Source organism: Ips typographus, linkage group LG8 (assembly GCF_016097725.1).
Source record: "Ips typographus isolate SLU linkage group LG8, UJ_Ityp_2.0, whole genome shotgun sequence".
NCBI lineage: Eukaryota > Metazoa > Arthropoda > Insecta > Coleoptera > Curculionidae > Ips > Ips typographus.
In genome coordinates, this window is record NC_138429.1 from 1,834,712 (window position 1) to 1,862,573 (window position 27,862).

Consider the following 27,862-nt stretch of genomic DNA (forward strand, 5'->3'; position numbering starts at 1 on the left):
GGTTTGGTCCAAACTGGAACTGATCGATTTAAAAAGGGGGACTAAATTTGCCTACTTCCCATTTCCATTTCGAATTCATACAGACCCGTGCGTAATATATTATATTCGAATTTGATTTTCACGAATTATGGCGACCATTTCGTAACGATATTAAGGACAGGAACGATAATACCACATTTAAGACCGAATTCCTGTACAACCAGAGAATATTTTACATCAGATTAAATCTATATTACAAGGGTATGCTGAGCTGTTGAAGATAACTACGTTTGTAGCCATTCAGCTTTAATAATTGGCCTAGTAATCAGCTGTCAGGCAAGCAGTTCGCTTTAAGGTTTTGAGAAGGGTTATGTCCAAATTTTCGTTTATATTTCATTCGTTATTTGTCTGCTTAATGGATCTGAACAGTTTGACCTATATCTGGATAAAATAACTCACTTATTATTTTCTGATATCGGTTCAGATAAGTTTATTGTGGCATTCAGTCACTGCATAGTTTCAAATTTGAAGAAAGTTGAAACACATCAAAACGTTGCAACTAATGAACTGTCAAATATTATTATTTTTTAGTTTCGCTTTAGTTATGTTCAAATTAAATACTTTTTTTGTTAAGGACCAAAATTGCTTTCCATACATGTCAATTTAAACGACACACCCCGGTTACAATGCTGAAGAGTTTCATGCCAATTTCAACCTTAGCTACAGAGACTCTCTTGTTTTTGATTTTAGCAAATCACAAATCTTGTATCTTGTATTTAAGTAAGAAACCAATTTTTTTTTTAAATTTTTAAAACAAAAAAATTGCAATTTTTGTACAAATTGAAATTGTTCCACTTTTTGAAAGGTTTAAAGTATTTTTTGTGCTTATTTTGTTCAAACTACAGTGATTTGCACTACATAGCACCCCTACTACTAAATTTTTTCTCTTTTTAGTGTTAATTAAGCAAAAGACCATTGTCACGTAAATATGGACTAAAATCTCTTACCGCAAGTTTCAATTTTAACAGCAAATTTCCTTAAAGTGTTTCATGCCAAATCAGCCTTTCCTAGCAAAACGACAAAATATAGTACACATATCAAACAGACTGTATTGTTTTAGAAACAGTGAAAACTTCGTCCATGAAGGCATAAAGTGCGTGTTTTCAAATCAAGTTTAATTTACAGCTTCATAGAACTTACTTAGTGCAGTGCCATTAAAAACTGTGTAAACTACGGTTAAATTAAACTAATAACATATAGGAGAAGACATTTAATTTTGAATGTATGTATTCTCAGATGTAATTAATTTAAAAGGGTGAACTAAGCTTCTTGCCTTCATTTATATACCTGTGGGGAAAAAAATTTACTGTCAACCGTCAAAAATTTACGTGTATAATCACCTTAATGATATAACGTCAGGCATGACAGGAATCCATTTTGATTCCAAATGTTGATCGACCATTTTCGTTTCATTTTCTTCGCGCGACATAAAAATTGGTTTGTTCACTCTTAAATCGTGATGATTGGCGCTGTTACGCTGCCATTTAATGCAGCCATTTAGTGTAGAAGCTAAAAAAACGATATATTTCAAGCCTGAATGTCCTGGTAGACATTTTACCTGTTAAACTAGGCACTGTGGTGTACGTTCCTAGTGAAAAAAACTGAATTTTCTTTACTTCTTCGTCATATCGGTTGCACTGACATATTTCCATTTTTGTGTGCTTGAAGTTTTATCACCATAAAATCACATATTTTGTGACACTCATTGCTGTGACCCTAAATTACTCTCTTACTTGACAAGATCCGTCAAAATGTCATAGAAAACAAAAGACAGATCAGATTTCAAGGTTTCCAAAAATATCCCCACATGAGTTGATTGATAGCACCGTTTGGCCGCTAGAGGGTGTCAAATTTCCTTTACCATAATATCACATATTATATTGTAAATATTTTTTAGTCAGATTTCATGTAAATGTTAATCCGGCCGAGTTCCTGGCAAAGAAATGGTTAAAATGTTAAATTTTAGGTCTAACTCTGTTAGTTTTTGAGATATCAAAAAACCGACTGCACCAGCGTCTGTTCCGGGAAATTTTAACATAAAATGACACCGAGACGTCAACTGTAACTTGACAAATAAAAAAGTTGTATTTTTTGACGGTTTCAGGCCGCTATTTTAAATTTTCTGTCAAAATATTAACTTGCACTTCATTCTGAAGGAAATTTCACGTAGTTTCAATAAATGACAGACAAAATGGCGTTCCAGGCCGCCATTTTGAATTTTCTGTCAAAATATTGACTTGCACCTCATTTTAAAGGAAATTTCACGTAGTTTCAATAAATGACAGACAAAATGGCTTCCAGGCCGCCATTTTGAATTTTCTGCCAAAATATTGACTTGCACCTCATTTTAAAGGACATTTCACGTAGTTTTAAGAAATGACAGACAAAATGACTTTCCATGCCTCCATTTTGAATTTTCTGTCAAAATATTGACTTGCACCTCATTTTAAAGGAAATTTCACGTGGTTTCAATAAATGACAGACAAAATGGCGTTCCAGGCCGCCATTTTAAATTTTCTGTCACAATATTGACTTGCACCTCATTTTAATGAGGTACGGGCAACATTGCCTTTATGGGATTAAGCAATCCTTTACTGTTTACCGTCCTTGACCTATTCTATTTAAGTTGCAAAATAACAACCAACTAGTAATCGCGGTTTAATTAGTTGGAATTGTGTAACTAATGTTGCAGCATAAATTTATTATTTTACTGTAGTATAAATATAGTTTAAAAGTATCATATATCAAACGTCAACTATTCGTTTTGGTAGTAAAATAGAACAATGCCAGGGTTTCGGTTTATATATGATTGCTATTGTTGTGGTAACAGAACGATAACATTTTTTTATAATTTGTTTTTCAGCTTCATTTCGTTTTTGTAATAGTCATGTTGGGTAGACAAAAAACGTAAATTTTTTAACGTTTCTGAAACGTTAAACGAGCATTGAAAACCCTTATTTATTTGGCAAAATCTAGTAGTATTTTTACATCGACGAGCAAACAATAATTAATTCAAAGTTTGTTCCGGAAAAGCTGCCAGTTTTGTAGGGACAAATCCAAACTGACAACCACCGTTGAGCAAGAACAAACCACTCAACTTTGAATAAAACATGCAACGTATCAATTTTGCACGATCATTCCTGGTTTGTTACCAGATACTTTCTTCACCTGAGTGAAAATAATCATTTTTGTGGCAGAAATAAGATTCTTAATAGCTCTAACCAATTCTCAAAAATCTCAGCACAATGACTCTATAGTTTGTGATTGCTGATATATGGAATTATCTCACAGTTTTACAATTGCTGACTTTAACCTAACAATTTTTATAAAGAGAACTTCATCGAATAAAACTTTCAGCAGATCCATCCATCTTAAACTTTTCTCATATGTTTCTTATAACCTTGTCATGAACTAACCGGCATGCTGAATTGAAACAGAGCACAGTAAATTTCAAGTAAATGGCTTCGGTGTCTTTAAACTTGCCAGAAGTTTTGCGTGCAAAAGAGTCATAGATAAAATTGCATTTTGTTACTCCTCATTTTTCACGAAATTAATTTTGTTCGAGCTTATTTATTAGCGTATATTTGTCGGGTAGACATAATTTATGGTGTGGAACGTTTGTTTAGTCAAAAATTCAACAAAATGTGTATTATTGTAGAAATAAGGTCACTTTAAAGATTATACATTAGGAATTTAACTGCAATAGAAACCAGTCAGATAAAATTAAATTTCCGTTTGCAAAACTTTTAACGACGCAAGGAAAATGCGCTTATCCTTTTAGAACTACAACTTTATCCATATCTAAAGTTTCTCCATTGCACGTGGTCGTTAAAGAGAATTCAAACAAACGGGGGGATACGTTTTGATTGGAACGCTAGTGAGTGTTTTGATTTAATTCCGTTTGGGATTTACATTTTAAAGGTACAGAATTTTTCTGTGACAAATCTCTCAGAATTTTAACTGCTGGAAATGGCCAGGATAAAAGCTGCCACTAGGTTTCAATGAACAGACAGCAGGAATTACCTTCACGTAGAATACGGAAATTGGAAAATTGATTGCAAGTGATGACAGGGATCTAGTTTTCTAGAAAATTTCAAATTAATCCATACGAAATCCACGGTAAAAAGAAATTACATTAATTCGTTTAACTGCCAAATTTGTTTACCGTTTGTCTGTCGATATTTTCTGAATTAACGATCGTGTAATTGTAATAATAATTGATTAAACACTTGACATTATTGCAAATTAATGGTTAAAACCGTTCCTAATACTTCCTTCGGAAAAAGGTTTATTAATAAGGTTTTGTCGCTATACATCTTAATCCGTGGCGAACCATTAATCATGAGTAAGCAGTCCCGGTGAGAGTTTTAGCTTCACTTTTCCCACTTTTAATGATTTTTAAAGCGTTCTAAATGACACGAGCACGTCACTGTCGAAAAAAATATATTTTTTTTGGGTTCGAACAACATTTATCAACCATTCCAGGTAACTGTTATTAATAAAATTGGTCTGAATAATTAATCTTCACTATTACTCTAACCGTACAGTTCAACTAACGCTAAACTAGCTCCGACATCAATTATCCGATATTTTGTCTATTCCAAGAGTTCTATAAATCTTTTGGACGTTTTACACCTGATGCCTTTGAGGACGCAATTTAGACTTCTCGATTTATCATAACGGCATTAAGATGATTTGCCCGGAATGGTTAATGCTAGCAAGTGATTTATTTTACATAAATACAAACTACGACTGTCCTCCAACGAGTGGTCGTGACGTCAACACACTTAATAAGAGGTTATGTTTATCCACAGTGTTTTCTTCTTTTCGGGTATTTTTACACAGTGTTGCCAGGTCTACCGTTCTCATGTTTTTCTCGTATATAATCTACCGTTTTTAATTACGTTATTGCCATTATGTTGGTTGTGAAACTTTTTATATACTTTTTCAGTTTATTGAATAGGGAATTTAATAAGGACTCTAAAAATGCGCTTAAAACAGTCATTTTCTTACTCCAAATTATTCTCTAAAACCACGTGATGTCTGTCACTAATCTCAGAATTGTCAACATTTTACTAGAATTTGCTGGAATTACATTTTAACATAGTTTTCGAAATAAGATTTTCTGAGATTTAACAGTTATTTTAACAATTGTCACTTCATAGTCTAGCTAAATAGTCTTCTGAAATCACGTGACAACTGTCACTAACGTCAAAACTGTCAAACCATGCTCAAAAGTTGCAAAAATCTGGGTTGAGAACGTTGCAGTATTTGATATAAAACATGTTCTGAGATTTATGACAGTTATTTTGCCAATTGTCAGGTGACCGCTTTTTTTGTGCTTATTTCACCTAATTTAAGGTTCTTTTGTATAAATATGCCCTTTGCTGTGCATTGGAACCCTTATAGAGCAAAATAAAAATTTGCCAAAATTGCACTTTTGACAAAAATTGAAATTTTTGACTTTTTGAAAAATCGTAGCTCTTTTATTTAAATTCGCAGGAAATTCGTTCCTACGCCATTCGAAAAAGCATAAAAAATACTACAAAATGGGTTAAAAATGGCCTCTGTAGCTCCTCACGTTACCGAGATATTGAATTTCAAAAAGTACCTAAAAAACCTCTCTAGTACCCCCCCATTCTTTAAGTTTTTTTGAAAAGTGAAAAATTTTAAAGTGCTTTTTTTGTGCTTATTTCACCTAATTTAAGGGTCTTTTGTATAAATATGCCCTTTGCTGTGCATTGGAACCCTTATAGAGCAAAATAAAAATTTGCCAAAATTGCACTTTTGACAAAAATTGAATTTTTTGACTTTTTGAAAAATCGTAGCTCTTTTCGCAGGAAATTCGTTCCAACGCCATTCGAAAAAGCATAAAAAATACTACAAAATGGGTCAAAAATGGCCTCTGTAGCTCCTCATGTTACCGAGATATTGAATTTCAAAAAGTACCTAAAAAACCTCTCTAGTACCCCCCCATTCTTTCAATTTTTTTGAAAAGTGAAAAATTTTAAAGTGCTTTTTTTGTGCTTATTTCACCTAATTTAAGGTTCTTTTGTATAAATATGCCCTTTGCTGTGCATTGGAACCCTTATAGAGCAAAATAAAAATTTGCCAAAATTGCACTTTTGACAAAAATTGAATTTTTTGACTTTTTGAAAAATCGTAGCTCTTTTATTTAAACTTGCAGGAAATTCGACATGGCAGTCAGAAGTTTTCTATGCTAAAGTTAAACATTTTTTACCTACAAAACTTAAAGCATGTAAGGTCGAAATTGGCGGAAAGCTCACTGGCATTTTAATGGGATTTTCCGTTATAATTAAGATTAATGACTTATTAACCCATTTCCATTATTGATGAGTAAAATTTAAAAATCGCAGGCAAAAAAAAATTGTTATCAATGTTCTCCAAACTTACATTAGTCAGCATCGCGAGAAAAGTTCAACAACTGCAAATAAATGGGCACTTTCATCAGATGGAAAGCTATTACGTGGAATTTAGGGGCTGAGAAAGAAATTCGCATTTTTAACGGCAACAGGTAATCAATTTTCATTACAAAGATATATTTCACCTTCTGTGCCGTTTCCTTTTTTCTTTTCCTGCTGCAGATATCCCTTTTGCCATATAAGCGCAATATAAAGTCACCGGGCAGGAAACACTCTAAAATATTGAGGTTATTCCTCACCAATTCATTTGCTTTTGTTAAGTTCAAATAGAATTAAAGTTTCTAGACTGATTTATAAGCTTTAATGCAGTTTGGTCTCACAAATTAAGAAATTCCGCAGCTACTCGAAATGATGGAGGCAAGAATGGCATTTTTTTCCAACCCTCAAAAACAATGCCAAACGTGAACCTTTCGGAGCTTATTAAAAAGCTGTTTGGGAAAAAAAACTTGCGGCAAACGTTGAAGTAGGACAGCTTTCTATTAACGACGACAGCTTCAATGTATGAATGCAGATGAACCAAAAAGCGCCAGTTTTTTCATTTTTTCCCATATAAACGAGCACGTTTGTTCAAACTAGTTATCACTGCCTTGTCGAATTAAAAAAGAGGGTCAACTGAAAGACATAACCCTAAAACGTTATTAGAAAAAACCTTTCTACACCTAAAATTTTATGACGCATTACCGGAAAATTTTACGGCGTTTCCGGGAGTAACTTTAAAAATTCAACAATAGTTTAGTACTACTATCTTTCGATTGTAAATTTTGATGTTACGTATAAGTTTTTACGGGCGTACGAAATATTATACGGACATATAAAATGTCTTGTTTATGCGTAAATCTGCATATCGATCAGGTTATGAAAATTCTGTTAAACTAATAACTGCGGTATTATGGACAAAATCATTTGTTACTGTATCTACCTGAAAAAAATAAATTCTTCTTTGAATTGCAATGTTTTATCTAATTGTAGCCATTAAAAAAACAGTATTGCAAAATATAGTAACCGGAATCGATATTTGCTAGTTTAAACCGCCATTCATGAGTGAATAAAATTCCAACAAAGCGGTGTTTGCGTATTTCTATTCATACAGCCAATTCATGCAAATCCTGTAGTATGTATTCAATATCCAGATAGCCAAACCGAAATGTAATAACCCATCAGTAGAACAATAACCAACTGACTAAAAGTGAGCATTCGGTTTCACACGAACAATTTTATTTCAGTTGTAGTTAATTTTAACAGGAAAATGCATTTTGATGCCAAGGACAATTAAAAATTATGTTCCAAACGTTAATTACACACTATCTTGTTTGTGTATTCAAATTACGTGGAATTCTTATCAGATTGACACAAGCCTCGCCCACCCTATTCCAATTTATGAAGTGCATAACACAATAATTATAACATGGCGGATAGGGAGCAATAGCCGTTTAATATTCAAATTTCCCTTAAAGGAAATGTCTCGTTTTGAACTGTTTTACGTTGGTGCAATTTAGCTAATTATTCTCCGGAGGTTTTCCTGGTTAGTAATCATTAGTCAACGTAAAAAAAAAACTATTGTTGGTTGTTGGTTGTAAAGTGTGGCGCCATTTTTTCTGTAAATGAAGAAATATCAAACCACACAACTTAACCTAGCAAAAATGGTGCCTGAGTTTTTGTTTGTTTGGTTAGGTTAGGTTGGTACACAAAATATACAGGGTTGAAAGAATACACAAATTATTAATTATACAGACAAATTTGTGATATTTCATGTTTTCTGCTCTCTGAATACAATTTTCAATGTTTCCGTAAAAATTGGATTTTATACATTTTTCTTGACAAATTTGAGAAATTTCATGTTTTCTGCTTTCTTAATACAATTTTAAATTTTTCTGTGAAAATTGGATTTTTTACATTTTTCTTGACAATTTTGTGAAATTCCATGTCTTTTTGCTCTCTTTAATACAATTTTCAATTTTTCCGTAAAAATTGGATTTTATAAATTTTTCTTGACAAATTTTAGAAATTTCATGTTTTCTGCTCTCTGAATACAATTTTCAATTTTTCCGTAAAAATTGGATTTTATACATTTTTCTTGACAAATTTGAGAAATTTTATGTTTTCTGGTCTCTTAATACAATTTTCAATTTTCCCGTAAAAATTTAATTTTTTACATTTTTCTTGACAAATTTGAGAAATTTTATGTTTTCTGGTCTCTTAATACAATTTTCAATTTTCCCGTAAAAATTTAATCTTTTACATTTTTCTTGACAAATTTGAGAAATTTCATGTTTTCTGCTCTCTTAATACAATTTTAAATTTTTCCGTAAAAATTGGATTTTTTACATTTTTCTAGACAAATTTGTGAAATTTCATGTTTTCTGCTCTCTTAAAACAAATTTCAATTTTTCTGTGAAAATTGGATTTTTTACATTTTTCTTGACAATATTGTAAAATTTCATGTTTTCTGCTCTCTGAATACAATTTTCAATTTTTCCGTAAAAATTGGATTTTATACATTTTTCTTGACAATTTTGTGAAATACCATGTGTTTCTGCTCTCTTAATACAATTTTAAATTTTTTCGGAAAAATTGGAGTTTATACATTTTTCTTGACAAATTTGTGAAATTCTATGTGTTTCTGCTCTCTTAATACAATTTTTAATTTTTCCGTAAAAATTGGATTTTATACATTTTTCTTGACAAATTGGTGAAATTTTAAGTTTTCTGCTCTCTTAGGAAGTGTCTCTTTTAAATTTGGCAACCTGGTGTGCCATATAGAGCACACATGTGGAATATTTTCTGTACTTTCTCGCATTATGCAGTAAAATTCACAGCCAGTGTTATAAAAGAGCAGAATATATCTGCACACCTGCTGTCAAGATTCTGTTTACTGAATTTTAGCTATCCAACTTTAAAACTATAAAGTAGTTTTGCTATGGTGACATAGCATTTTAAAACTTGACTTTGTCAAGAAACTTTTTAATATTTAATAGCTCTCCATCATCAATTTATGGTCTATTTTTGTTCGCTGCTAGTTCTAACGCTTGTGATGATAAACCTTGTTACGCACGCTATTTGTTGCATGCTATTTTGAACCATAACGACATTTAGCTATATTCTTATGTTGTCCCATAGTATTTTTTCACCAAACTCATTAACTCTCCCCCAAATTTAATTTTTGTTTACGTATAGCCGAAACGATATCAATTATGCACAAGCTTTCAATTGCATAATACAGATTGCCAGTAAATTAATGGATTTACGTTCAAATTGACGTTTCTGTTTTCACATTGAATTATTATAGATGCGTGGCGCACTAATATGATTTGCTTTATACAATTCACTAAATTGGGTTTATACGTACATATTTTGATAGCAATTAAATTTATATAAAACTGCCTTTAAATACATTTATAGTGATTTTTGGTAATTTTTTGTAATATACAAGGCAAATCACTATAGTGGTAGATTACGTCATTGTAGGTCTGTATGTTTACTCTAGTTAATTTAATTTGGCAACACCAGTCAGGTAGTGGCAGTGACGTAATAATTGTCGTTTTTTTTCTATTACATGGGAACTGAGTGAGATGGAAGCTTGACGTCATTGACTTATGTTATAAACAAATTTTTAAACTCGTGATCATCATACTTGAAAAACGAACCGGTGTCACGTGACAAACGGAAGTTGATGTTTTTGGACCAAACACAAACAGTAAAAAGAACAGATCTACTGCTGCACAATGGTCTTTTTCTTCATTGGTGTTTATGAGATTTTCTGTGACCATTTGCTATAGTTTGAAAATGTAAAGTCCCGCTTTTTTTAGCGTTTTTCTTTACTTAATTATTCCATGAACACAGCATGCAGCAATGCTGATAGGGAATGAAGAGACAGGATAATGCGCATCAGCATATTTCGGTTATTTGTGGCGCCATCGGCTGAGGTCGGAGGCGGCATTCTAATCGCCTTTTATATTGTCGGCTGCTTAAAGGAAAGGAGCTTTTATTATGATTGCGGCAAGCCCGAATATGCGGGGCAAACTTAACTTTAAAATAATTTTTCATACGCTTCCGGTGTTTTCAAAGATAATATGGAAATTTCGTATTGCAACGAGAGGAAAAAATGATGTCGGTAACAATCAAAATGTTTTCCTTTATTCTCGTAAAAAAAATACAGAGGGAATGTAGTAATTTTGAATTTGGGACTGGGGCTTTTGTTCAGTCATATCTGCAGCACATACCAGAGGGTTTGCATTGTTTAATAAACACCAATATAGACCCTGAGTTGAAACTTTCCATGTTGGAACATAACCTGTTTGCCAAATTTAATATAGCATTTTATGGAATAAATACTGCATTCATTATTATACCTCTAATTCATAATTGATTAACCACTGCAGCCTTTCTATAGTAAATTGAATTGAAATTTATTTCCGAAAAGCTAATTAAAATACCCCGCTAATTTAATATTCCATATAAATTTAATTTAAAAACTTCTTTGCATATGCCTTTATTATCAGGCAAATAATAAACCGATTTTATATTCTTTCAAGTATTTCCACGACAGTTCAAGACTAAACATTTCCAATCCAGTGACAAGACAGTCCCGATGGAAAAACACGACAAAAGCTCGGAAAATCCGATTTTAGTTTTAAACTAAATAAATGGAAAATATTTATTCCTGTCTGATGAAAATCTTTGAGTATTCAGTCTCAAACTGGCACAATGGATCATAAAACTATTACCGTTAATTAAATCGGAAACTGCTATCGAGTGATGCCAACTAAATGTTAAAGTCTTAATTAACTTACTTGCCAATAGAATTGAACTGAAATCAATTATTAAACGAGTCTACGGAGGACTTTCGTATTGTGGCAAGATTTAGCATTGAAAATATTATGAAATCTCTGTTCGTTGATTAAAAAAAAAGTTGAAAACTTTAGAGATTTCCTTGGTGAATGTCGAATGTAGCCAAAGCAATACAAAGTTAATAAAACGGAAATAAAATTGGCGCGATCCGACAGCTAAGGCAATTCAAACAAAGTTTGGTGTTCAAATTATTAAGGGTTCTAAATTATAACTTGGGCCCAAGTGGTTGATGCTTAATTGAATTTCCCAGTTTGTTCTGTTGGAAAGAGAGAGGAAACATCATTAAAGCGTACAGAATTAACTTGTCTAGCAAACAAAATCATAAAATTGATAATATTATACAAATGATGGTTGAATTTTTGCTCCAAATATGCTTTCTTCGGAGCATTAAGAGCACCATTACACAGCTTCACAGAATAGACGAGAATAAAATTAAAAAAAAAATAGTTATGAACAAAAAGGAAGTATGTGCCACATGGGTTAATTCAATTCGAGCAACTAGAACAGTAATTGAAACTGTAATACTGCACTAATAAGCAAAGTTTGGTTAATTTTAAACCAACTGTACAAAGGGTAACAGTTGAGGCTATTCTAGACACATTCTATTGCACTAATGGACAAAAAGTTGGTCAAATTTGGTTTTGATGGAGCATAGGATGGCTCAAGATAATTTTGTCCATGAAGAAGTCCATTATCTGAATTAATGTATTTGGGTGCTGCTCTCCATAATGCTCCTAAAATTTCTTTGTTGTTATGTTTGTTTGGCCATCTCTAATCCAGCATTATTGTCTACAGGGTGGTCCAGTTGATAGCCAATCAAAAAATAAGTTGACTTGCATTGTGTCATTTTTCTGAAAACGGTTTCCTAAGGAAGATACAGTCCTCTAAATTTCAATTTAAAAAATCGTTTAAAACTGAACATCCAAGACTTCCAAATTTGTACGGAATAGTCTAAAAACTTTTTTACTACTAGGAATGGTCTTATGATTCGCTTTCTCAGACTGCCATCCTGGTTGAGTGTCTGGTGTGTGACTGGCATTCAAGAACTAAAAAAAGTCCGGAAATCAAGACAAAGATTGTATTGTGCATGAAACTCATTTTTTACTACTAAAAATAATATAAAAGTTGACTTTTAATGCTAGAACTGACTTTACTAGGACTAAAGAGTCCAAAAGTATATTTTCAAGACTTTAATTGGTGTACAACTCAATTTTCTGGACTGGACAACAAGTCTAGAAGTAAGTTAAATTTTCGGACTATTTTATTTCTAAAAATTAGTTCTCAAGACTATTATTGTAGCATTTGGTACTAAAATTTTTTACTTTTATTACTGAAGAAACTTGACTTTTGGAAATAGTCTTAAACTCGATTTTTCAGTCTTAAAAAGCACTAAAAACAGTCTGAATTTCTTAGAGATGCTACAATTTATTGCAACTATGAGTGTAGAAGTCAATTTAATAGGGAAGAAGCTTGAAATAACATTTTCAAGACTATGGTCAGTGGACAAACTGGCTTTTAGGCCTCATAAGTCAAAAACTTTGTAAAGATAGTCTTGAAACTCGATTTGAGGCACTGAAAACAGCCTTAAAACACTAAAAACAGTCTAGTTTATTAAGAAATACCCGAATTTTTAGCACTGAGGTGTCTAGAAGTCGATTTAATAGTGACAAAGCTTGGAATGTCATTTTAAGTCTATGAAGAATGTAAAAATTGTTTTTTAAGTTTGTTATGTCAATAACTTGGTGAAGATAGTCTTGAAACTCGAGTTTCCAAGCTGAAAGCAGTTTTGAAGCACTAAAAATAGTCCAGAATTCGAAGAAAATGAAAAGCAAAGTAAAAAGCACGGAAAGTTAGTTTTCAAGACAATTTTCATGAATCTAATGTCAATGTGCTGCAGCTAAGACTATTTTCAAGACTAAAATATTGAAATTTGTCTTCAAATTATGAAAACTTACTTCAAATGCAAATTTTAAGCTTCTGATGTCACTTTTCATTAGTTCAGTTACATTTTGGGGTTCAAGTCAATTTTTAAGGTTTAAATGTATGAATTTGTAGTAACAAGTTCGTGAAAAAGTAGTTTTTATGTCTACAAGTCAATTTTCAGTATTAAAGTCTCTCGATTTGCATGAAAAGTCAATTTTCGAAACTAAAGTCTTTCAATTTGTCTGGAAACTATGAAACTGGCTACAATAATATTTTTTAAACTTCTTAAGTGAATTTTCCGTTTCCAAGACAATTTTTAAGTTGGGTTGGGTTAGTTTAGGGTCTTTCACCGTAATAACGTGTAATAAAGTGCTTGTTCCAAATTTGATTAATATTACAATATACCCCAACGGTCTGACAGTTATGACAACAGAAATTTGAAGGACTGTATTTTCCTTAGGAAGCACTTTTCAGGAAAATGACATAATGAATGTCAACTTATTTTTTAATTGGCTGTGGATTGGTGAATTATTGACATTTAAAACTGGACCACCTTGTATTGATTTGATTTCACATCAAAACACATTCTAGAACATGAAAAACAGTCGGGCTGATAACAAAAGCTAGTTGTCTGTGGGAATGGGGCTAAATCTGATAAGGCAATAATTTACTGGCTTCACGAATTAATCGTGGGGCATTTGCAGTCCGCCTGTGATTCTAATTTTCTTACAGATGAATGCATTTGAATAAATATGGTAATCCTGAGTAATATTGCCCTGCGCTAGAGATAAAGATTTCTTCATATTCGAGTAGAGAGTAGCACTTCAGTGGCAAAATCCCGGCAATATTGCCAATAATCCAGAAAAATTATAAGAATATACACATTTTGAATGAGTACCTGTTCGTAAAAAGCTTGAAGAAAAGTTTTAGAAACATTTTAGAGTATCAAAGTATTCTAAACCGTTCTTTAAAAAAATTGCTTATAAACATTTTTCTGACATAAAAATTGAATAACAAAACCTATTTGAGTGTAATTGCACATATCTAAAAGTCTTCAAAAAAACAAGTTTTACATTTCAGTTAATAAAAGCGTTTAAATTGCTTTCAGGCGCTTGATCAGATTTAATTGAATTCCTCTGTTGACTGTAATGTAAAGAGACGAAAGATAATTAAAGACTGACTTCCGCGGTTATTAAATTATAATGGTGGATTTTTTCGCAAATGTCGCAACTAATTTTTTTGAACGAGCCCGATTTAAATCTGGCCGAACTGCAGAACGATCTAAAATTTGTTTGGTTTTTTTTTTCTGCCAGTTTTATTGCAATTCAAATTATACTGGCAGTTGACAATTAGGGAGAAAATAATCAGAATCGTAATCTTGAACACTCTCCAGCTCATAATGCGCTTAAATCACTTCAAACTTCGAATCTAGGAGCTGACGTTTAATTGGATTTCTCATTCGAAACTGGCGAAAGCAGTTCCAATATCGTTAGGGAATAAGTAACTGGGAAATTTGGTAAATTATCTTTTCGCTAATGGTGGAATTATTGAGGGAAATTAATAATTTAACTTTGTTGTGCTATCACGTGTGTGTGTGTGTTAATTATTATCGAATTATGGTTCCTTACACCTGCATAGTACTATAAAACATTTTTGGTTGGAAATTTGTACTGTCCATGTGTTACGTTTTATATCCAATATAATCGTAAAATTTTAAATCTAGCCGGAAACGGGGAAAGACTTTTTTGATGCGAATTTTATTTCCAACTTCCACTATGCAAGCTCGAAATAAAATGCAATTGAATTTTGGGTCATTGGACTTCAAAATCCAATATTTCTAAAATTGAAATTCAATCAAAGTTTTTGCCCTATTTTAATCAACAAACTGTGTTCAAAATTGTTGTCCCAAAAAATTTAAAATGGCGTTGACATGGAATTAACATTTAAATTAACGGAATTGCTTTAAGTTACACCAGTTAGATAGCCGTGGCACTAAACTGCTAAATTTTAACGTGTTTGGACCATTTAAAGTTATAGCACCACTGGGGGTTGTAAATAAGTCACTTCTGCAACTACTGTGGAAGCAATTATTAAAGTTTTGCAAGAGAGACAAGGACGTTTAATCGGTTCCGGTTTTCTCAGGAAATCGGGCTTCCGACAAAATGGATTAACAATGAGAACAAAGACCGATTATACAAAGACGAAATGTTTCAATATTGTTGGATATTACAGAGTGATAAGATGAAAAAGTCACTTGTAATAGTGACAGAAAATACAATTTGACGTTGGTAAAAAAAAGAGGCAAACTACAGTGGTTTGGTGTGCAATATTCTAATTTCTAGCCCTTGAAATCCATATTTGACTACCCGGTATAGTATCTATAGTACAAATGTCACATTACTAAGTTATTTGACTAAACTTGGTTGAATCTCTCTCTTTGTCATTGATCATCTATCTTTGGTTTGCTTTTTTAGTTTTTATTTTGAATTATGCTGCTTCTTTCCTATTTCACTCTGGTTCTTACTAGCTTCCCAGTTAGGAATAAAAAGAAAACTAAAAAACGTGGAATCAGACAGAGAGAAAAATTAACAAAACAAATGTAAGAAATGTTAAAATAGAAAGTAAAAATTCAAATTTCGAAACCTTTCTCAGTCTCTTCTTAACATCTCAAAGTAGTAGCAAGCAAAAATTAATTTTTAGTAAAATCAGTAACATTCAAACGTTGTCTTTTGAGGAAAACCACTTTTTTCCAGTGATTTTACCACACTACGGAAGCTTATATAGTAAAATGAGTTAAATTTAATGTTTCATATTCTGGAGTCAGAGGTAAATCACTGTAAAAGCCCAGATTACACGAGGCAGCGTAGGAAAATTAAAGATTTATTGCAGTTCAGTGAGAATGCAAAAGCAGAATACGTTTTCTCATAAATAGGAAATAAGCAAGAGAGAATGTGGGAACTTTAAATCAAGGGTAATGGTTTTCTTGCTTCTTAAGTTTCTTGTTGACCGTAAACCGTGATTACGTATTTAATCTGTTTTTCTCTGGCTTTTTACTTGATAAATAGAACAGGATATTATAGTCATGTGTGGTAGGAAAAGCGGTAATACGACTTTGCCTCTCAAATACTTTTTTAATTTCGAATTCTTCCCAAACAGACAATCTTTTATTGACACCCGAGAATTAATTTCGAGCCGGAAAAGCTCTTTTCGGTTACATCTAGTCGACGCTTTTTTGTGGTAATACCGCTAAAACTTAACGCCAGCTTTTCGTATTAATATCAGCAAAGTTCTGAAACTAAATTTTTAATTAAAAACAAAAAAAAACCTATTTCCAGCAGTCACGCCAAAGCCATAATAGCACAGTATTGTATTTCTCATGAAGTCAAATAAACGCACCAACCAAATGAACTTTCCGCAATCAAATTAAAGCATTTAATGTAATGAGTACACAGAATTTAATTCACTGGTGGAATTTCGCTTTTAATTTGTCTTCATTTTCACGACCATTACAATGATTTCAATCTTTAGAGGTATGCAACGCCCATATAGAGAAAATCGGTGCTCGAATTTTTCTAGGATTATTTTAAAATTTTCAGAGGTTCTTAAAAGCTTTTTTAAAATACCTTAGAGACCTCTAAATCGTCCATCTCTAAAATTACTCTAAAAAAATTATAAAGCTGTCAGAGGTGCCTAAGAAAATTTTTAAAATGTCTGAATCCTCTACAAACTTGAAATCCTTTAAAGAAACTTTTAATAGTGGCAGAGGCCTCTAAATTCCTTAGAGACCTCTAAATCGTCCATCATAAATGCTAGATGTCTCTAAAATCACTCTAGAAAAACTATAAAGCTGTCTAAGATAATTTTGAATCCTCCACAAAGATCAAAACCGTTTAATGCAATTTTTCGTACTGTCAGACGCTTCTATGTACCTTAGAAGCCTCTAAATCATCAATTATGAATTCTGGACGTCTCTAAAATTTCTCTGGGAACATTATAAAGCTGCCAGAAGTGCCTAAGATAATTCTAAAAATGACTGAATCCTCTACAAACTTAAAAACGCTTTAAAGCAACTTTTAATAGTGCCAGAGGCCTCTAAATCGTCGATTATAAATGCTAGATGTCTCTAAAATCACTCTAGAAAATCTATAAAGCTGTCTAAGATAATTTTGAATCCTCCACAAAGCTCAAAACCGTTTAATGCTACTTTTCGTACTGTCAGAAGCTTCTATGTACCTGAGAAGCCTCTAAATCATCAATTATGAATTATAGATGTCTCTAAAATTTCTCTGGAAACATTATAAAGCTTCCAGAAGTGCCTAGGATAATTCTAAAAATGTCTGAATCCTCTACAAATTTAAAAACGCATTAAAGCAACTTTTAATAGTGCCAGAGGCCTCTAAATACCTTAGAGACGTCTAAATCGTCCATCATAAATGCTAGATGTCTCTAAAATCACTCTAGAAAAACTATAAAGCTGTCTAAGATAATTTTGAATCCTCCACAAAGATCAAAACCGTTTAATGCAATTTTTCGTACTGTCAGACGCTTCTATGTACCTTAGAAGCCTCTAAATCATCAATTATGAATTATAGATGTCTCTAAAATTTCTCTGGAAACATTATAAAGCTTCCAGAAGTGCCTAAAATAATTCTAAAAATGACTGAATCCTCTACAAACTTAAAAACGCTTTAAAACAACTTTTAATAGTGCCAGGGGCCTCTAAATACATTAGAGACCTCTAAATCGTCCATTATAAATGCTAGATGTCTCTAAAATCACTCTATAAAGCTGTCTAAGATAATTTTGAATCCTCCACAATGCTCAAAACCGTTTAATGCAACTTTTCGTACTGTCAGAGGCTTCTATGTACCTTAGAAGCCTCTAAATCATCAATTATGAATTCTGGACGTCTCTAAAATTTCTCTGGGAACATTATAAAACTGCCAGAAGTACCTAGGATAATTCTAAAAATGTCTGAATCTTCTAAAAATTTAAAAACGCTTTAAATCAACTTTTAATAGTGCCAGAGGCCTCTAAATACCTTAGAGACGTCTAAATCGTCCATCATAAATGCTAGATGTCTCTAAAATCACTCTAGAAAAACTATAAAGCTGTCTAAGATAAATTTGAATCCTCCACAAAGCTCAAAACCGTTTAATGCAACTTTTCGTACTGTCAGAGGCTTTTATGTACCTGAGCAGCCTCTAAATCATCAATTATGAATTATAGATGTCTCTAAAATTTCTCTGGAAACATTATAAAGCTTCCAGAAGTGCCTAAGATAATTCTAAAAATGACTGAATCCTTTACAAACTTAAAAACGCTTTAAAACAACTTTTAATAGTGCCAGGGGCTCTAAATACATTAGAGACCTCTAAATTGTCCAGCATAAATGCTAGATGTCTCTAAAATCACTCTAGAAAAACTATAAAGCTGTCTAAGATAATTTTGAATCCTCCACAAAGCTCAAAACCGTTTAATGCAACTTTTCGTACTGTCAGAGGCTTCTATGTACTTGAGAAACCTCTAAATCATCAATTATGAATTATGGATGTCTCTAAAATTTCTCTGGAAACATTATAAAGCTTCCAGAAGTGCCTAAGATAATTCTAAAAATGACTGAATCCTCTACAAACCTAAAAACCCTTTAAATCAACTTTTAATAGTGCCAGAGGCCTCTAAATACCTTAGAGACCTCTAAATCGTCCACCATAAATGCTAGATGTCTCTAAAATCTTTCTAGAATCATTTATAAAGTAACCAGAAGCCTCTAAAAACCTCAAAATCCTTATGTAGAGTATTTAAAACTCTTTTTGTATGCTTCTAGAATTCCTTTTGTAAACGTTAGAGGCCTACTAATCAACATTCCCAATTCTGATAATGACATGACCTTGGTTACGTCATAGTAATTTAGTTTGATTTTTCGTATTTGATTACATTAACGCAACTCAGAAAGAACGAGATTATTTAAAATGAAATCTGACATTGTAGAATATAGTAGATAGATATTTAACGTTTCCTCCGTTGCACTGTTCTAGAACGTGCTCTAACTGTTTACACGGGCAGTTACCATAATAGTTTTGAAAACTGCCGCATGAACCTGCCTTTGTAAAGTGGCCTGCCGGGAAAATAAAAGGTACGTAATGTACGATGCCATATTTCATAGAATATAAATTTACAAAGTGAAATATAGCGAATCCCGCTAGGAATGTTTCATCTGGCACGTTTCAGCTCTAACTAGGCAGTAATACGTTCGCAGACTCCCCTGGCAAATAATTTTTTCGGATTAGAAAAAAAGCGCGATACACACAGTGGATTCTTTTATTACCACGATGGTTTATTGATTGCAATTTCTTATTCGGTCAGGCACTTCAATCTCGCAGACATAAAATCACTTTTATTCGGGCCACAACAAAATTAAATTATGGCGGAGAAACGTGGCATTGTTGCTGTAGAATAATTGAGTTTGATGTGAAAAAATTTGGTTCTAAGTATAAATTTTATCGTAAAACGCGACACTTTATCGACAAAGTTATTTTTGATAAAGGCACCATAATGGTGGTTGCGGCATTTTAAAGGTTGTTAAAGGTCTTCAGTTACGTTCCAACCGCCATAATGATTTCTATTATTGTCTGTGTTATTTGTACGAATCAATAATCAGTTGAATTTTTACCGCAATTGTCCGTCATTTACGTAAAATCTGAGGACACTACAACATTTACCTTTTAACGTTTTAACGAATAACAAAAAATTATGTCTTCGCACTATATAAAAACATAAATATTCATTGCTTTATTGTTCGGGTAACAATTCACAAATTCATTAATCTGAAAACCATTTACGTCCTGAATAATTGCGATTTTTGTATTCTCTCGATCGAAATGAATTAAATCGTTATTTTATTTCCCTTTGACATGCAATGCTGTATGTGTCACATTGTAATTTCTCATCATGTCGATATGTCCACAATAACAGGATTTTTTGTTTTTGACGAATCACAAAACTAAAACTAAGTTATAATCGAACATTTATCACACAGAAAGCTTTTAGTTTAGGTCCATTACATTAATGGGCTTCAGTAATTCGTCAACTGGTGGCATTCCATTGATATGTGCTCGCTTTTGCAGCAAAACTTTCGGTATCTGTTATTTATATTGCCGTAAAATGTTTTGAAGCACCCACATTGTACTGTGCAATAAATAACTAATGGAAAATCTCCAAATATTCCAATTTCCAAACAATCAAATGGTTTTCCTCTTATTCGACTCTCTTGCGATATCCAATAAAATTCAACTTTTTGTCGAACTGGAAAGCGTCTCGACGTCTATTGCCAATTGAATCCGCAGACGTCTTTTCATTTTCGAAGGACGTCAAGATGAAACGAAAGTTTATATAATTTAGTTAGGAGAAATTTCTTTAGAATAATATCTTAAAAATATGCAAATATTAAAATTAAACTCATCAAAGATTATGACGCCTCTGACAGTCTTATAATTTGCTTAGGTTTTGAGATATTTAGAGATTTCTGGCATTCTAAAATGTAATTTAAGTAAATCTGAAAAATTTATATTTCTAGAAAGATTTTCATAATTGATGATTTAGAGGCTTCTAAGGTACATAGACGAAAAGTTGCATTAAACGGTTTTGAGCTTTGTGCAGGATTCAAAATTATCTTAGACATATTAGAGGCATTTAGTATACATTATTTAGAAGTTTACAAAGTATTTAAAAACTTAGTTTGTTTTTAGATGTTCTTAGGAATCAGGATTAAAATTTCATTTTCCTACATTTTCTAAGCCTTTGTTTAAGGCGAATTGAAGGTTTTTAATAACTCAGTCAGAATGTTAGGAAACTCCTATCCCGCATCAGCTTACAAGATATTAACATTTAAGATAAATGTTTGACTACGTAATAATTAGGTCATCTGGGGCTAGTTAGCCCTTCCAAGAAGCTTTTAATGATTAAACTCTAGCTTAGATAAAAATTTCTATTTATGTGAGACAAATTTAAAATCATTACCCTAATGAGTAAAACCTAAACAAATTACGAGTGGTCCTTTATACATAATATTTATCCCTACCAAACACACGCTATTCTCTACGTTAAAAAAGTAATATACACTGCTGCCATGCTAAAAAGTGTGTCACATGTGTATGCGGAGTAATTATTTTTGTCGTGTTGCGGATTTTTTGCGTTGAAACCTACAACGAGAAGCAACTTTATCATTTCGGTATGATTACAATTATTATAAAATATCACGCTTCTTAGCTGTTGTTTAAAACTTTGCCTATCGCACTCATTCAGTGTCATCTACAACTAATTACTTTAACAAGCCTCTCAAGAATTTATCCCGGAGTACATAGAAGGGAATTATGAATAATTTTACTGCAGCATTTCCTAGTTAAATGAAAAAAGTTGTTTGAAACTAATTAAGTAGGGTAAACTTAGATTTAAGCCCCGAAATGAGTTTCTTGGGAACGTAATTATTTATAACTTTTAACGTTATGTAAACTGCCATTAGCTTGTAGTAATATACATAGAGAACCACAGTAATTGCCAGTTACGTCATCATACTCACACATTGCTTTAATAAGGACGGTAAGTTTACCGTCTTCTAGAAAAATTTAATTTCCAAGTTCGCTTTGTTAAATGCATTAGTTTCAGCAGAAATAGTTCAGAGCACAGCCTAATTAGTCGGTAATAATTAAAACAAAGAGATACCCTAGAAAGTTTTTTCTGTCGAACACAAAGGGGCCCTAATTAATGTAAATGGTGTAATTTCCATCATTTTGATTGTACCAGAAACGTCTAAATGCTATTCTAAAAAGTGCCAGAGTCCTGTAGAAATGTCTTAAACTTTCCTACAATTGTTTTAAATTGCCATAGGCCTCTAGAATCATTTTGAAAGTGCCAAAGACTTCTAAAATGCTACTGAGATATAATACCTTCTTAAAAATGCCGGAGGGTTTTACCATCACTTGTGACGTCATTCCTATTTAGTTTGGATGTTAGTATAGTTTGAGAAAACGCTTAACATGTGTTTGCAATTAAGTATTCCCTTAAAAAAGTATCGCAGGCGGAGACAAGTGACAGAATCCATTTAGCTTAAGTCCGAAAGTGTTTTGGAACGTGGCTCATTTACTGTTAAATCCTCCCAGTGCATGACGTCTGGCACTGTTTGATCCACCCGGCTTTTCCCGGCTGAATCGTTCAATTTAGTAATTGAAATTTCTTGTTTCAATGACAAAATATTATTCGGCATAAACATTCTGGGATTTTGGAGGTTGGCAGAAGTAACGGAGTAACCGATCTGAGTTGTAGAAAATATATTGCCAATCGATATTATTCCGCTGCGGGAGAAACAATTTTCGCTTTCTCCAGACCAAAATAGGGATGGAGTAAAGACCGTTTTGAACAGATGTTTTGAACACAAAGATAAATGATCGACCCCATTATATAAATTGCCTATATACCTATTATAATAGCATGAAACCGACCTGGAATTAAATATGTCAATATTTGTGTAGGTTGATTGATTTATTGTAGCAATTAGGGTTCGAGATTGTTGTATTCCAATCTGCCTGTCGAACATGTAAATTCTACATACACGTATCCGAGATAAGCTCCGGCTAACAGAGCCAAAAGCAATCATTCATATCCTCTAAATCCTAATTGCACTTTTATTGTTTTTAAAAACTTGCAAGCATCAGGTGTCTCCTTAATATCCAACTTTTAAAGAGGGTTTAAACTAAGATTAATCGATGTTGCCAATTTTCAAGAGACAAAGAATTTAATGTGTATATTCACTGGCCGGCGAGATAAGATATTATTAATGGCTTCGAAAAGAACAAGAAAAATAGTGGTCATAATCCCAAGGGATACACTTCAGTTTCTTCGGTTAGCGATAAGAAAAATAATAAAGTTGAAACTTAATTTCATCACTAAAAATTTGATAAAAGTCCGGCACAAAAACATTCGTAATTAATGAACTTTTTGATTGTTCAGTTGAAAATAGTTTTTAGTTCAGAATATTCAGTGGGAAGTTACTTTTCTGTTACTATTAGTGGAATAAACAATTTAGTCTGATTAAACATTTGGAATCAAACCTAACCTAAAATTTCAGGTGCTTTTAGCATCAGTGAACGAATTCCTATAACAGTAAATTCAAAATTCAATTAATTACTATGCCACGTATATTACTCCGTGATAGCTCTTCACTGAACTCGTTGCCAACCTGAAAATATATGCGATCGCGATCGGCTAGTCCTGCACAACGTTTGTTCAAACTACATATTTGCATTTTGTGCACCGAATTGCATATATTCGTATTCACAATTAGAGGATTTTGTCTGCGATGATTAATAGGCAAATAATTTAAGTTTTGTTGCCAACGAGGCGCCTCTACACATAGTTTTGCAGTGTGTAGATAATGTTTACTGTATCTGTTCGATGGTGATTGTTTGTTAGATTGCTCTAAGTAGGAGAAAAATAATTACAATGACCGTATTTGAAAAATAATGTACAGTATCTCGTCAATTTTTGCCAAAATTATCAAAGGTTCTAAAAAAAATTCTAACAATCTATTCGAAAAGGTAAATCTGCTGAAAACGTTCAAAAAAATTACCAGAACTCTCTATATACAACACTTGCTATGTCTACCAAAATATTTTAAAAACTACCAGAGACCTCTAGAATCAATGCCAGAAGCCTCTAAGAAAATCCTAAACCTTACCCTAAGATTTTTTACCTCTAAAATCATCCTAAAAATAACAGAAACCTTAAATACGATTTAAAATGTTCAGAAAATTGCCGGAGGTTTCTAAAATCGTCTTATAAATACTAGAAGCTTTAAGTACTACTAAAACGCTCCAAAAATTGCCAGAAGCCTCTAGAATCATTTCAAGCTTTTAAGAAAGCCTTTCACAGATTTAAAAGCCTTGAAATCTGCTCTATATTTTGTTTTACATGACATTTTGACGTACCTTAAAACCATAAAATATACGATTTTATGGTGGAGGAGCTTTAACGCCCTCTAGCGGCCAAATGGTGTGATCAATCAACTCATGTGGGGCTATTTTTGGAAAACTTGAAATCTGCTCTATCTTTTGTTTTCTATGACATTTTGCCCTAAATTTTCAAATAAGAGAGTAATTTAGGGTCAAAGAGTCATTAAACATTCCTAAGCAAATATCTCCTTTCTGAGGCCCTTAAGGACAAAATGTCCTGAGGTTTTTATAAAAAATTAAATTCCCTACAACTTTTGTCCCTCAAGATTTCCCTGAATTTTACCTCGTGACTCAGTTACAGTTGATTCAAGGTCCATTAAGTGGACATTCAGACACTTTGCCATCATTAAACATTCCTAAGCAAATATCTCCTTTTTGAGGCCCTTAAGGACAAAATGTTATTTTGAGATTTTTATAGAAAATTAAATTCCCTACAACTTTTGTCCCTCAAGATTTCCCTGAATTTTGCCTCGTGACCGAGTTACAGTTGATTAAAGTTCCATTAAGTAGAAATTCAGACACTTTGCCACCATGAAACATTCCTAAGGAAATATCTCCTTTTTGAGGCCTTTAAGGACAAAATGTCCCTCTGAGATTTTTATTAAGCCTCTAGAATCATTCTAGAAACACTAGAAGCCTTAAATACTACTGAAAATGTTCCAAAACTTGCCAAAAGTCTCTACACCTACCAGAACGTGTTTCTAACTGCCAGAGGCCTCTAGTATTATGTTAGAAAGGTTCCAAGACTACAAATCTGTTAAAAATTTGCCAGAAGCCTTAAAGACTACATTTAAAATTTTTTAAACATTGCCAGCGTCCTCTAAAATTATTTTGGTAATGCCAGAGGTCTCTAAATACTATTGCGAATCTGCCAAAAATTGCCAGAGACCTCTAGACTGGTTTACAAAATTTTAGAAACCCTAAATACTGCTGAAATGGTTTTAAAAATTTGCCAGAAGGCTTAAAGACTACTGAAAAGGTCCTAAAAATTGCTAGAAGCCTCTAGAATTATTTTGTAAATGCCAGAGGCGTCTAAATACTACTGCATACCTGTCAAAAATTACTAAAGACCTCTAGAATCATCTCAAAAATTTCAGAAACCTCTACAGCTCTCCTACAGCTACCAAATCGTTTGTTTTGCCTAAGGCCTCTAGAAAACCTTAAATACTGCTGAAAATGTCTTAGAAATTGCCAGAGACCTGAAAGACTACTGGAAAATTGGCAGAGGCCTCTAGAAATATTTTGGAAACGCCAGAGGTCTCTAAATACTACTGCAAACCTGTCAAAAATTGCCAAAGGCTTCCAGAAACATCTTAAAAATTTCAGAAACCTAAAATACACCTGCCAAAACGTTTTTTAAAACTCCAAAAGCCTCTAGGATCACGTTGGCAAGGCCTCTAAATCCTTCTCCAAACTTGAAAATTGCTAGAGGCCTCTAAAATTTGTACAGAAATGCCAGGGACCTTAAAAACTACTAAGCCTCCCAACAATTGCTAGAGGCCTCTACAGGAAGCTTCTAAACACTAATAAATACTCGAAAGTTTGACAGAATCTGATAACAACAAACCTGACAACGCCAATTTGAATTTCGGTATACAAGTAGAAAATAATGCAAATATTTTTCCATTGAGGCAATAAATTTTGGGCGCATAATGTGACCGGGAATAAACCGTTGTCCTTAGCTGACCTAGTATCCCCGGGAAAATATAAAACTCGGGAAGATTTGCCGCTCACCGGATTAAAACCAACTCCCATTGCGGAGAAGCAATTAAATCGTCAAGTGGAAAGCGTCACCCGGGATTTTTATAATCTTTAATCCACTGTTTTAGTGCGTAAATTCGGAAAATTCAATTTTAAAAAACAATTCGATTAAACGTGTGTCAGTGTGTCACTTCTTTTCTTACCGCAAGATTAGTAACTAACCAACGAAATAACTTGTTATTATGTCCATACCATCAATTTTTCGTATCTAGTCAAAGTGAACGCGTGGACATAAAATATCGCCCATAAAACTCCAGCAAAAAACCCTCAAATTGCTACTTTGAATATTTACCAGTGTGGTTATCCGGACGTAGAATTCGATGGGAAACGTTTCGCAATGTTAATGCCGTAGAAATTCGCATTTTATTTTAACCAAAATCCTTTTAGGGACTGAACGTCAAGGCTATTGTTAAAATGACATTTGCATTACACAAGTCAGTTATTACATACTTTACATATGTGGTATTTAAGGCACAAACATAATGCCAATTACGTCCAAACTGTCAAAACTCCGTAAACGCAACAAAGCTGTAAGACGTGTGTGTTTTCAAAAGGTGTTCCCAAAACAGAACGGGCTTTTATCATGAATTCAACGTGACAGTTTCCATCCAACTGTGTTTTCATCACCATCTGAAACTTTGTAATTGGCATCCCCTCTAAAATAGTTTCAAACTGAATTGCGATGTTGTCTGAAGGCAAAGTTTTAACTTATCGATTCCTTACAAGATCCATATCGAGGCAGGAACTTTCCGAACATTTATTTTATCACCAAAAGTTTAAAAATTTGTTTTCTTTCACTGGTTTCAACTAGATTAGAAAAAATGGCCGTTGCAAGAATAACGTGTGTACACCGGAATGAGTTATGGCTTTTAATTAAAATTTTATTATAACACCGCAAATGTTTGACCTATAAAAGAGGTTACGAGGGCAATTTGGTGTCCATTGTTACAACAAAAAGCTGTAGCAATATTTTATGGTTTAATAATAGGTTTTCCTTGAAGATCAAATTTCCAGTGCTCAATTCCTCCACCTTCTCGTACAGAAATTCAAACGATTACGAATTAATTTGTCACGGTGTTAACACGATAGGCCTAAATGCGACACCACAAAATTTGTTATTCGTGCAACGGTAGCTATGAAATGTTTTCGCCTTAACCGCAAAATATCGCATTTCCTTAATTAACTCGGAGCACGCAATTTTCCAACCATTTGAGCATAGCCTACGTGCATATCTATATTAAAAGCAACTCGAAGAAATATCGAGGTTATTAAAATGACTTATTTTTTAATTTTCCGCTGTGATAACTTGTGTATATTACAGCTGTCGTTCTTTTATTTATTGAGGCAATTCAACCACTGTCTATTTATGAAAACTAGACTACAAAAAATAACAACAAATCACATTTTCCGGTCTTATAGTTGGGTTTTCCGTTTGTGTATATTCCCAATTTAGTGGCCCTTTATCGCTTGAGAGTACGTTAAGATTTATAAAGAAAGAATGGGATTTACGGGCATCACGAGTGCGCCTCAAAAGCACTTTACCCTTTATTGTGCAGATGATTTACTTCTTCCCTTCAGTGTGGAACAGTCACAGATAATAATATTAAGATTGAAAAAAAAACACGTTTTTTACTCCCAACAAGTGTTTTTTCACTCCAGCTTTCTACACGTGTGAGGCAATTTAAATAATGAAACGCGGGTCAACCTTTTTAATTAATAACCATTTTCAAGGGACGAAAGGAAAATAATAGTATTAATATGGTAATGCTGATTAAAACGCTCTCCCTGGCTCTTTATTAGATAAACAGTATACTTTCACGCAACTCCAAGGGTGTTTTATGC

The 27,862-nt window shown here is 32.9% G+C and overlaps 2 protein-coding genes across 2 annotated transcripts in view; one reads left to right on the plus strand and one right to left on the minus strand.

The window, feature by feature from the left end:
* Positions 1 to 27,862, plus strand: part of Octalpha2R (alpha2-adrenergic-like octopamine receptor) — an 82,231-nt gene that overhangs the window by 27,432 nt on the left and 26,937 nt on the right. The gene's annotated exons all lie outside the window — the stretch shown is intronic.
* LOC145732959 (uncharacterized) lies at positions 1,235 to 1,795 on the minus strand. The gene is made up of 3 exons (XM_081985529.1): positions 1,598 to 1,795; positions 1,380 to 1,548; positions 1,235 to 1,326 (listed from the first exon to the last, which is right to left on the minus strand). The coding sequence occupies exons 1-3, from the start codon at positions 1,689 to 1,691 to the stop codon at positions 1,287 to 1,289; spliced, it is 303 nt and encodes a 100-aa protein (XP_081841655.1). The 5' UTR covers positions 1,692 to 1,795; the 3' UTR covers positions 1,235 to 1,286.

Coding starts and splice junctions, on each gene's coding strand:
- LOC145732959 (XM_081985529.1), bottom strand. CDS start 1,691: ATGGAAATATGTCAGTGCAACCGATATGACGAAGAAGTAAAGAAAATT. Junction 1,549..1,597: donor CACAGTGCCTAGTTTAACAG/GTAAAATGTCTA, acceptor TCGTTTTTTTAG/CTTCTACACTAAATGGCTGC. Junction 1,327..1,379: donor CCTGACGTTATATCATTAAG/GTGATTATACAC, acceptor TTTTCCCCACAG/GTATATAAATGAAGGCAAGA.